The sequence below is a fragment of the Pseudorca crassidens genome, chromosome 10 (genome assembly GCF_039906515.1).
Source record: "Pseudorca crassidens isolate mPseCra1 chromosome 10, mPseCra1.hap1, whole genome shotgun sequence".
In the NCBI taxonomy this organism is placed as follows: domain Eukaryota; kingdom Metazoa; phylum Chordata; class Mammalia; order Artiodactyla; family Delphinidae; genus Pseudorca; species Pseudorca crassidens.
In genome coordinates, this window is record NC_090305.1 from 7,848,924 (window position 1) to 7,861,855 (window position 12,932).

General features: G+C 37.0%; 1 protein-coding gene across 1 annotated transcript in view; it reads right to left on the reverse strand.

Moving 5' to 3' along the window:
* The window catches only part of MAK (male germ cell associated kinase), a 48,415-nt gene that overhangs the window by 28,988 nt on the left and 6,495 nt on the right, over positions 1-12,932 (reverse strand). Inside the window, exons 2-6 of the mRNA XM_067751991.1 lie at positions 12,379-12,702; positions 6,723-6,777; positions 5,589-5,710; positions 3,326-3,405; positions 591-723 (exon numbers count right to left, since the gene is read on the reverse strand). Of these exons, the coding sequence (XP_067608092.1) occupies positions 591-723; positions 3,326-3,405; positions 5,589-5,710; positions 6,723-6,777; positions 12,379-12,479 (491 nt within the window). The 5' untranslated portion in view covers positions 12,480-12,702. The remainder of the gene's footprint in view (positions 1-590; positions 724-3,325; positions 3,406-5,588; positions 5,711-6,722; positions 6,778-12,378; positions 12,703-12,932) is intronic.

Genomic DNA, 12,932 nt, shown 5'->3' on the forward strand with positions numbered 1-12,932 from the left:
AAGCACATAATGTGTGCTCTTTTTCTGTTTGGCCTCTTGCTCACAACATTGTGTCTGTGAGATTCATCATATTGTTTACGTAGTTGTAGGCCTTCATTCTCTTTGCTGTGAAGTAGTCCACTGGGTGAATATATATGCCTCTGGTGATGGACATTTGGGTAGTGTGCAAGATGGGACTGTTACGTGCTTGTGATGAACGTGTGTATGTCTCTCTGTTGGTAACTCAGGACATTCTTTGTTTGTTTATGTATTGGCTGTCATGTAAGCAGCATGAGGCAGAGATTCTTTTCTGTTTCGTTCACGTCTGTGTTCCCAGCGCCTAAAATAGTATCCAGCACATAACGGGTTCAATAAATGTTTGTTGAATGAATGAATGGATGCGTGAAATCCTTTTTCCTTCCCTTTTCATTTATCACAAGAGTCATGAGGCAATCCTTCTCTCTCTCCAAAGAATACAAAAAAAATTCAGTTCTACATTTTGCTTTAAATACTTGATATGGAACCTCCAGAAAGATGTGTAACGATCTACTTACTGTAGGAAAGCGTCAACAGAGACATATGCCTCTGGACCGTTGCTAAAAACTACTCACCATCTGGTGGATACATAATCAGTATACGGTGGCTGTGACCTTAATTCTCTTGCCAGTCCAAAGTCGGCAATTTTCACAAGTTCTGGGCCCATACAAAGCAAGTTTTCTGGTTTCATATCCCTATGAAAAAAGCCTTGGTAATACAGAGAGGAAAAACAATAATAAATCATCGTATCTAGACATATTTGATTTACTAACAAGATAGCTGAGCCTCTCTGTTCTAATTAGGAAGGTGAGCTTAGGAAGAAAATAAACCATATTTATTGTCTACACAGTGATGGGAGGTGGGGACCCTGCTTTCAAAATAATTTGGCGAGGAAGTTCATACAGTATATGTGGCCATTAAAAATAAATATCCACATGTATTTCTGTTTGTGGATCCGGTGAGTTCAGGCACTGGGTTAGAAACTGCCACACTATGATTATCTCCGCTAATTTGAACAACACCCTTAAGGAGGTATTATGATCACCAGTGGGTAGCAGATGAGGAGGTTGAAGCTTGGAGAGAAGCAGTCTAGTGAAAGCTGAAGGAGCGCTGCATATCAGGCTTCAGTCAGTGAAGCTGGTCTTATCACTGCTCTACCACGTTGTAGTTTAACCTGCGATTCCTTGAGTATAATCACTTTGAGAAGTCCATTAAACACAAATAGAACGCCACACATTTGAATCAACTCCTTCCTTTAAAATTATTTAACAGCTCAGTTCTCCCCTGGTAGCTGCGTTGTTGAAACAACCCCAATAATTATAATGCTTATTTACCAATTTAATGTATAAAATAAATGGTTAGTTACCAAAGCTGCATGGCAGCCCAATGAAAATGAGGGCAGAAAGCCCTCCTTGCAAATGTCTAAGGAATAGGTAAAGCACACTGGTTGTACACAGATGACTTGTATCCTAATGACTTTGCAGGGTGGAGAATTAAGAACGGGCCTGGTCATCAATTGTAGGTGACCATCATCATCACCAGAGGGTTTTCATGCAGATTTGAGCTAGGAAGTCTTTTCTAAACCTAAACTTTTTTAACCCCTTCAAAGCCAGCGTGGGCTCTCCGTGACATCTACAACAGTTCTGTACTCTGCTTACCAGGTACTCCTTACTCAAAATAGCTACTGAGATCCATCCATTTCGCTAACTTCCAAGAGAAACACATCGTAATTTCATAATATGAAGACAGGAATGGGAGCACGTGTGACGGTGAAGTGACATTAATCCATAAAATCTTAATTAAACCACAGTTGAGGTTTTCCCCATCCTCACTAATATAAATATATTGGTAACTTGGTCCTAACTTTAACTAAAATATTAGTCCATTTCTTTTGACAGCTACTGTTTTTAAAATATCTATTTTCTCAAAGGATTACATCTGAGATGTTTACGAACTATGGCAAGAATAATTTAGCTTTTGTAAAAATGTCTATTGTTCCTGGAGTCTGGTTTCCCAGATCACTATGTAGGCACTTATAAAGCCAACTCTAGATTACTCATATGTTATTTACTTTCATCAACAATTTTTAAATTCCAAGCTGGTTTCCTCCTTCAATCCCTTATGCTCTGAAGTTGCTGATAGTTGATAAATATCCAAGGAATCTAAGCCAATTTTATTACTAGCCTAAAAAATACCAGCAAAACACAAAACTCTTTCCAAAAAGCAGAGAATTCCTGAGGCTTTTGGTTTTCCACATCACACTTGCTTCCATTAGCATAAATTAACGCAGGCAAATATCGAGAGTTAACCATGCTGACCAGAGTTTAAAAATGAGTTGAAGACCAGGAATCCAATATGAACAATTAAAATAGCATATATCCTTTACATTCCATGTAATTAATAAATGACTGACTTTTATCAATGGATTGTAATATATTTTCATGGGTTTTAGGCTTTTAAAGACCTTAATAGTTTACATAAGACAAAAAACCCCTGGGGATTCAGGAATGTTCTTACAATGTGCATATGGAATTCTGCATAGCATTTCTAGAAAATAAATTATTTCCTGTAGCAGTTAAAAGAGAAAGGAGAAAAGAAAATATAAAATATAGGATGAGACATGAAAGGAGGCTAATAATGGTGATTTCTGAATGCCTGTGCTCACAGTGCAGCAATGGTATGATATAAACTAGCCTAATTTAATATCTAAACATCTAGTGATGCTAAACTAGAATCATTAAAAATTAATGATCATTAAATCACTAAAATTTTTCGTAATAATATTAACTTTATTTTGGTTTGATAGATACGCAAAAAACTATAAATTAAGATTACATAAATAAGAAATGCATAAAAATAATTTCTCCAAATATAGAAATAACTAAATGTAAATACTAAGGAAGACTAGAAAATACCATAGCACAGGTGCTTTAAACTGTTTAAGTGTTAATTATTGATCATGATAGATCAGAGCATTCCAATCTTTTCCAAAAGAGGGACCTGTTTTTTTTTTTTTTCATTTCCATGGTAAAATTAGGTGGAATGAGGTAGCAGGATGGGGTTAACTGAGACTAAAGGCTGATGATCAAACTGTAAAAAAATTCTGCTGTAGAGGAAGATAGTTACAGATTATAGAAATTCTATTTTCTATAGAATTATAGAAATTCTAAATTTTTAAAATAAAACTGTCAGTTAGTAGGCACATACTCCAAACTTGTAGTTATCCAATATAATATTATTTAACAGTTTGTATACAATTCCTATGCATGACTGTGACAGTAATCTAAAGGGGCAGGGCAATGAAACCTACCATGTTTATGGATAAATGCCAGCCCTTGCAATATTTGATACATAATATTTCTGATGACCGACTCAGGGAACAACTTGTTTCTGTGAAGAAATGAACAAATAAACAGTGATGTAATTCAATTTGTAAAAAGAATGCTGTACACTAAAGGTTCAGTTATAGTATCAGAGCAGAGCTTTTGTATATTGGTCTTCAGCTGACATGGAAAAGAAGTTTACTTGAATAAAAAAGGCTTGTAAATTAATCCTCAAAAACAATATTTCAGGAAGTTAAGCTACCAAAAACAAAGTGTAAAAATACCACTAACCTCAAATAGCCCTTTACCATGTACAGTTGTTAATGGTTTAATTTATACTTTTGACATTGAATAGTATTCTAAACAATATCACTTTAATTTCCTTTTAATTTAGAAATCCAGAATTGAATCATGAAATTCCAAAGTTGAGTCTTTTTAATGTTCATTTGCAATTGCATTCACCACTTCCACTTATATATATATTTAAAATCATATGAAAGTATAATATTTCATGTACTTAATTTTTTCTTCAAAATTATATCTCAGTATACCATGGATATGTTTATCATTTCATATATTTTGAAGAGCATAAATTACTATTAGAAGCCCAGAAGATTACCCATAATCCCACCACCTGATAAGGAAACTATTTTGATTTTTCAGCATTCTAATCCAGCCCTAATCCATCTGTGTGTATAACTTTTATATTAGGTGTCAATGTTACATAAATACAACTTTGGTTTCTGTTTTTTATTCACTTATAAGCACTCTTATAATCTTCATAATTATCACTTTTAATGGCTACAAAATAATGACATCAGTATTATACACTGTAATTACCAACCTATTCTCCCATTGATAGTTATTTATTTTAAATAGTTCAAAGAGGTAAGTGAAGCTTGGTATAGTCATTTAACAGAACACACTAGCTATGGTAACTATGAAGATTATGTGTCAGCATTAAAAAATGCATATAGGGCTTCCCTGGTGGCGCAGTGGTTGAGAATCTGCCTGCTAATGCAGGGGACGCGGGTTCGAGCCCTGGTCTGGGAAGATCCCACATGCCATGGAGCAACTAGGCCCGTGAGCCACAGCTGCTGAGCCTGCGCGTCTGGAGCCTGTGCTCCGCAACGGGAGAGGCCGCGATAGTGAGAGGCCCACGCATCGCAATGAAGAGTGGCCCCCACTTGCCACAGCTAGAGAAAGCCCTGGCACAGAAACGAAGACCCAACAAAGCCAAAAAATAAATAAATAAATACATTAATTAATTTTAAAAAGTGCCTATAAGTGAATAAATCAAACAGAAAAATGCATCACCACTAAAATTACAACTACATAGAAAATATGCATGTCTGTATACAGGAGCTAGAAAGAACTCTAGAAAAATAAACACTGATTTGAGAGGTAGAATATCCTTTACTTTTATTTTAACTGCTATTAATGTCATAATGATATCAGCCTGAAACATAACAGGCATTCAATACAGTATTTTTTGAAAGAAGGAATGATATGATTAAAGAAAAATTCACTGACCATCCTTAGACCTTGAGAGAGAGAGAGAGTGTGTGTGTGTGTAAGAAATATATAGAGAGAAATCAACATCATTCTACTGGGAAATTCATTTCATATTTTAGGCCCTTTTGCTGAACAACTCTGGCTTTAAAAACAGACAAAATGGACATTAAGCTCCCAGATGTGACCAGCAGCTACCACCAAAATGTTATCCTCTCCAAGCTCATGGCAGGCGACTGAAACTCTCCTTCTTTAGAGATTCTGTTTGTTTGTTTAAAAATTAAAATGAGAATTTCCTTGGGACTGGTAACACATTTTTATGATTCACTTAAGCATTCTAATAAACAAGTGTATTAGATCCTTTCTTAAAAGCAACTTCATTCTTTCCTCCATTCCTTCATTAACCTTTTGCAAGATGCTTGGGAGAGTAAGAAAGAAAATTTTCTCGATTTTGCCCAAGGCCAGCTTTATTATTGAGTATTAAACTATAGATAGATTTTTGTTTCAAAAAGTATAGATAGATAGTGTGTTTATATGAAATATTTACCTTGACTTTTAAGTTATTACCATGGAAAAATGATGGTTCTTCAACGTTAGATATTATCCTTTGATAAAGATAACTAATTTAAAGCTACCTCATGGACTGATAGATCTGTACATTACCAAGTGTGACATAATGAAGGGATCCAAGGGACTCATGGAGGAGACAATAAGGAAAAAGTTTTCATAAAGACATACCTGTCTTTCATTAATTGATAGAGGTTTTCTTTCATATATTCAAATATAAAATAAAGATGGTCATTTTCTCTGATAACTTCTTTCAGTTTAATCACATTGGCATGATTAAGTTTCTTCAGAGACTGCAATAGAGCAAATGAGCATTAAAATTCTAAAAGCAAAAAAAAAAAAAAAAAAATTCTTAAAGCAAAGTTATAGAAGTTGGCACAATCTCATCAATGCTAGGATGATAAGTACCTTAAGTAGTTTTCCATTTCTTCTAAATTCATTAATGAATTTTTAATATCTATAAAAATTTCCATGTCTAAAAACATCTAGAACATCTATTTAAGTAAGCAGTGGGCTTCCCTGGTGGCGCAGTGGTTAAGAACCTACCTGCCAATGCAGGGGACATGGGTTCAAGCCCTGGTCCGGGAAGATCCCACATGCTGCAGAGCAGCTAAGCCTGTGAGCCACAACTACTGAAGCCCACGTGCCTAGAGCCCGTGCTCTGCAACAAGAGAAGCCACCGCAATGAGAGAAGCCCTCGCACCGCAACGAAACGTAGCCCCCACTCACCGCAACTAGAGAAAGCCCAAGCACAGCAACGAAGACCCAATACAGCCAAAAATAAATAAATAAATAATTTTTTAAAAAATTAAAAAAATATAAAGTAATCAGTAATTGTCTAAGTAATGAATATAAGTGCAAAAATAAACCAGGTCAACAATAGCTGCAAAACATTTGTCACTTTTTTTTTTCTTGGTCATTAAATAGGTTTAACTTTTTCTGACTTAACTATGTGGAAAGCCATGCAAAAGTCTCCAAAAATTTATCCAAGTTATACAACATAAAATATAAAGAAATGGTATGTGGTAATTAAAAAAATTATCTTTCCTTTGATAATATGGATTAAAATGCTCTTTTAAAAGTGAGAGTATACTTTTAAATATGAGGGTAGTTACTTTCTGTTCTCCACTGACATTCTGATGAGAAATGAGAAATTAGGAACATAAAAACATAAGAAATATAATTATCTTTGGTCTGCTTCCCTCAGAGAACAGAACCATCTTCTTAGCTACCATCCTCAGAAATGAGACACATGTGAGGTAGAGCTAAGGCCTTCTGGGGTTCTTTTCATCTCTGGGATTTTACCTTAACTTCTCTCAAGTTCATACATTCATCCCAAGAATAGAACTTTCTCTTCATTCTGCAATAAAAAAAGAAAAGTTTAGTGTGTGGGGACCAGGGAGTTGAAGACACAATTTACACCATTGGCTTTCTTACTCTATAATTAGTTCACTTTGGGCAAAAAGCTGTGATATCTCTTTTCCTTCCTCCTTAAAAGGAGATCATCTCCCTTCTGTGTATCTCAAGGCCATTTGGTGCAGGTTCATGACTGTGTCACTTCTTGGGCAAATTGCCTAATGACTTCTCTGTGCTGCAAACTGCTTAGCTATAAAGTAGGAACTACTGCATAAGAAAATCCTATTGTAAACTGCTTAGTTCAGCACTCAGTACATGCTATTGTAGATCTCCTTATTTTTACTGCTTTCTGTGGTCAGCTACAATAAGGTATGAAGGGCATCACTACTATTATCTCTAAAATATCCTTAGTGAATCAGAATTTCAGTTATACTCATTCAGGCGCTAGAAATTTATGAAGGAGCTTGAAGAAATTGAGGGCTTACCAACTTACCAAAAGATACGTTTCAGTACTATAGACTTATAAATGTCTTGCTAAAATGATAAAAGTAAATCTAGCACAGTGCTTAATTTGAAATAAAATAGAAGTCAATTCAAATATAGTATAAAAGTATTTTAGTAAATTGATCAAATCCATGCAAAACTATACATATAATCTCTGATTCTTAAAAAGTAATTATAGAATTTTTAATCCAGTGTTTTAGAGGCTAGTTAATATATCCAAGTTCCTTTTCAAAATTTAGTACAAATTGAAACTTTTATTCTTCTTAAAAATCTGTACTAGCTGCATCCACATATACTAATATGCTGCTTTCTTTTCAGCAGTTACTAGTTATCAATACTACCCTAAGGTAACGCACGTATCTATATGCAGCAAATACAGAAGTTTCCTTGCAAAACAATTATCCCGCTTTCTAAAGGAATTAATTATAAAAAATTAAACCAATTTGTTAGAATTCCTTTTAGATTCCCTGCCATCTTCTCTTTCATTTATTGATTCATCCAACACCGACATGCCAGGGTGATGAAATCAGAGATGGTTACCCTGATGCTTCCCATCTCACAGGAGATAGACTTTAGTTAACACAAAACAGACATACAAATGAGCTTTCAGGATCATGAGATGAATTGGCCAGGCCCCAGGCCTTTTTGATGAGGCAGTATTTCAGATGAGACCTGAAAGACAGAAGGTGCCAGCATGTGAAGGCTGAAGAAAAGATTCAGCCAGACAGAAACAGCTAGAAAGAGCTGGGCTGGTTAGCGGAAATGAGAGACCACCTCACGTCGATCCTTGTTCCTTTAATGCCCGGAGCTGATTTTCATGGCTGTGAGGTCACCGTTCCTGCTCTGCTTTTTCTCCCGTAGCACTTTACCCACCTTCTTGCATACCATATAGTTTACTTTTATGTTTAGTCCTTCTCCCCCTCCTCACACGCAAGCTCCTTGAGGACACCTCCACATTTCTGCTCAGTTTCTGGCACATAGGAAGTGCTCAATCAGTGTTTACTAAATGGATGGATGGATTTCGAGACCCACAGCTGGGGTCCTGAGGAGCTGTCCCACAAACAGGAGACCCTCAGGAATGGAATAGCCTCTCAGGTCCTTAAAGGGCAGAGAGCTTAGGAATATTTGTTAATTTAATGAGGTGCGGGGATCTTACCGACACCCCCTAGAATGAATTCTGTTACAGATTTTTTTTGGAGGTGGCAACAGATACCACAAGCTTTCTTACCAGTGACCTAAATTAAATTTCCCAAGGGAAAAACTCTCTTGCTTCTAGGCCTTCATACATATTATTCTTACAGCTTGGAATATTCTTCCCCTCCTCTTGAGAATTTTTGTCATTCTCGAGATCTCATTTTATGGGGGAAGCCTTCCAAGATACCTCTGCAGCACTGCTCCTCTGTGCTCCCATAGGCCCCGGTATCCCCCCATCATAGGACTGATCATATTTTGTGTTGTCACTTTTCTAATTTGTTGGTCTATTTATAACTCATCTGTCCCATCCCCATTTGTCCCGAGCACCAAGTGTAATCGTAGCTTAACAATTACATGTTGAATGAATTTTTAAACTTTTTGCAAGCCTTCCAAATGACTCATCCTCTTCTCATTCATTTTTACTCTGTCTTTAATTAGGGTAGGAACACTGTCTGGCACATAGTAGATACTGAATGTGGCAGACACTCTGACTTGTCTATCCAAGAGCCACTTTTCTTCTCTTCTTTATTAACATAGATCAGCTTTAACCCAGGGATACAAAATGGCCACCGAAGTACTCAGTTTCCCAGCTTCCCTTATTGCTACGTGTGCCACGTGACACACTCCTGGCCACTGAGGAGAAACCAGAAGTCTTCTGGAGAGGGGTGGGGGGAAGCTTTCGCTTTCCTAATGAGAAGAAAGTACAGCAACTGACTGACAGTAACAGTAACTGTTTCAGCTCTTCCTTATTTCTTCTTACTCGGAACTCACTCAAGGCCTAGACTGCTACAGCTATGTTTTTAAATTTTTTTATTCAAGTATGGTTGATTTACAATGTTGTGTTAATTTCTGCAGCACAGCCAAGTGACTCAGTTATATGTCTATATATATTCTTTTCCATATTCTTTTCCATTATGGTTTATTACAGGATATTGAATATAGTTCCTTGTGCTGTATAGTAGGACCTTGTTTATCCATTCTATATATGAGTTTTCATGTATCTGCTAATCTCAAACTCCAAGTTCATCCCTCTCCCGACCCCCTCCCCCTTGGCAACCACAAGTCTGTTCTCTATGTCTGTGAGTCTGTTTCTGTTTCACAGATAAGTTCATTGGTGTCATATTTTAGGTTCCACATATAAGCGATATCATACGATATTTGTCTTTCTCTTTCTGACTCATTTCACTTAGTATGATAATCTCTAGGTCCATCCATGTTGCTGCAAATGGCATTATTTCATTCCTTTTTATGGCTGAGTAATATTCCATTGTATATATGTGCCACATCTTCTTTATCCATTCATCTGTCGATGGGCATTTAGGTTGCTTCCATGTCTTGGCTATTGTAAATAGTGCTGCTATGAATGCAGGGGTGCATGTATCTTTTTGAATTATAGGTTTTTCTGGGTATATGCCCAGGAGTGGGATTGCTGGATCATATGGTAGGTCTATTTTTAGTTTTTTGAGGAACCTCCATACTGTTCTCCATAGTGGCTGCACCAATTTACATTCCCACCAACAATGTAGGCGGGATCCCTGTTCTCCACACCCTCTCCTACTGCAGCTATTTTTTGAAGACAAAAGAACCTAGGTCTGTGATAACAGCATTGAGACAAGGTATGAGCCCTGGGCCGCCTACCTCAAAACATTTTACAATGTGAAACAAATAAATCCCTATTTAATTTACTTTTGGTTCGTTTTTTTAATTTCATACACCGAAAGCATTCCTAAATTATACACGTATGACTTCTTCTCAGCATTCAATCTATTTGACTTCTTAAAGGATTTGACCTCTCACTTCTCTCAAGGTCTTACCCAGCTCTATGCAGGTGAGGCCCAATTCCCCATTTTATGAAACTGAAGACTGAAACAAACACATGATCTTGCCACACAGAAGCAATAATGAACATTTTGTTATAGAAAACAAACCAACGGTAATAACCTTAAATGATACCGCGAGACCCAACCCTCATTCTCATTTTCTTACCCCCTCTCCTCGGAAGCCACAGATTTCACGAAGTTTATGTAAATCTTTACAGTCCTTTTAAAGATATTTTTACGTATAACCTTATTTATGTGTAATGAAGTATTCATCTGTGTGAATTTACATAATTGCTTAACCCACAAATAAGGATGATTTCATCTCATTTTGTCTGATACTTACACCTCATTTATTATTTTTTTCTCTTGTTGCCTTAGTTAGGGTCTCCAGTTCAATCTTGATCAGTAGGGGATATAGCAGGCACTCTGGTCTTAAAACCAACTTTATAAGAAGTACCTGTAATATTTCACCTTTCAAGTCAGGGAAGTTTCTTCTTTTTCCTATTTTTCATTTCAGTTATTGTATATTGTACATTTACTTATTTGATAATAATGGCTATTTAACAATATTTTATAAAAGTATTTTCTTATATATGTAAAGTTTTAGATCATGATAGTGTAAAGTTTTTAACATTTGATAAACATTTGTTAAAGCATTTAAATTTTAGATCATCATTTAGTTGATGTTGTAATCAGTTTCCAAGACTCGTTCTGGGGAAGCCAATTGCCATGTCATGAGGACACTCAAGTGACTGTCTGTGGAGCCCCATATAGAGAGAAATTGAGGCCTCTTTTTGTCCTTATAAAAAAAGGAAATTTGGACACAGAGATAGGCATCGAGGGAAGCTGATGTGGGAGGGGTACAGAGAGACAACACCATGAATAAGTCAAGGAGAAAGGCCTACAATAGATCCTGTCCTCTGGGCCCCCAGCAGAAACCAACGCTGCTGACACCTTGATTTTAGACTTCTAGCCTCCAAAACTGTCTCAATAAATCTGTGCTGTTTAAGCCACCCAGTCTGTGGCTTAAACTTTGTGACAGAAGCCAAGTATGAGCCAAATGTTGCTCTAAATTCCTACGTTGAAGTCCTGACCTCCCAGTACCTCAGAGTGTATTTGGAGGTAGACCTTAAAGAGGTGATTCAGGTTAAGTGAGGTCTTTAGGGTAGGTCCTAATCCGATATGACTGATGTCCTTATAAGAAGAGATGAGGACACGACATGCACAGAGAGACGATCGTGTGAAGACATGGGGAGAAGAGAGCCATCTACAAGCCAGGGAGAGAGGTCTTACGTGAACCAACCATGTTAGCTGACACCTTGATCTCTGACTTCTAGCCTCCAGAACTGTGAGGAAATAAATACATTGTTTAAATCACCCAGTCTGTGGTACTTCGTTGTAGTACCCCCAGCAGACTGATACAGTGAACCACCTTGGGCATGGGTGCTCCAGCCCTGGTTCAGCCTGCAGATGACTGTGACCTTGGCCCACCTCTTACTGCCACCTCACGAGAGACCTGTAGCCCGAACCACAGCTGAGCTACTCCTAAATTCCTGACTCACAGAAACTTTGAATTAATCAATGTTTGTTCTTGTCTTAAATCATTAAGCTTTGGGGTAATTTTTTTTTACATATGATAGATAACAGATACAGTGGATTAAAGAAATAAGATAATTAACTCTATTTAATTGGTAAGGTCCGGAAAATTCCATATGCCACTCAGAACTCAGTTTGATACTATGAATACCATCTGATTTTGAGACCTATTGTTTCAAAGAAACAATAAGCTCTACTCTGTACTCAGCTTTAAGTTCCAAAATTACCTTCAGTTTCAGTTCAAATGTATCATGCATGAAAAGCAGAGGCCTTATATTTTTTGATTTGTCCATGTAGCTGGACAAATCAGAAAATTAACATATGTGGGGATCAGCTGAACTCCTTTTTGGCAGTGTTTTCTCCAGAATGGCGTTCGATATTAGCCTAATGAGCGTGGGGTCTAAACCAGACTTCTCTCTGTACTTGTATACAGTCTCAAGCAAGCAAAGGAAAAGAAAGATTGGCAAACTTGGCAATGTTGCCCATGGTACCTTTTGATGGCCACCAGCTCCCCTGATTCGATACTCTTGCCCATCAGCACACTCCCATAAGTGCCGTCCCCCAGCTGTCTCATGGTTGTGTATCGGTTCATCTTGGAAAAATAATGCAGCACAAGTTGTTGACTGAAATGACTTCCTTGTTGAATATAAATGCTTCTTTATTTTTGTTCGTTTTTGCCCTTAGACTGTTGTTGCTACACTGGTGACAGGCTTGTCATCATTAAGCACAGGCTCTTCCCCAAGATTATGTAGGTTCATAAGATATAGCAATAAGGAATCTGGCAAGGAAACAGTACTTCCATTCTTATGAACACCCTGTAAAAAAAGCAAAACAAGAATAAAAGGGATTTTCATTAAAGAACCTCTTCCAAAAATTTACTGGTAACCTAGGAAAATTATAAATACCAACGTGTTAAGCATGTGTCATTAAATCAATTGTGCGATGCGAACGATATTCACCTATAAAAGACTGACGGTACTCACTGGTGAATGCTTCATTTACACGGTGCCATGTTACTTATCGCATGAACGTTCAATAAACACTG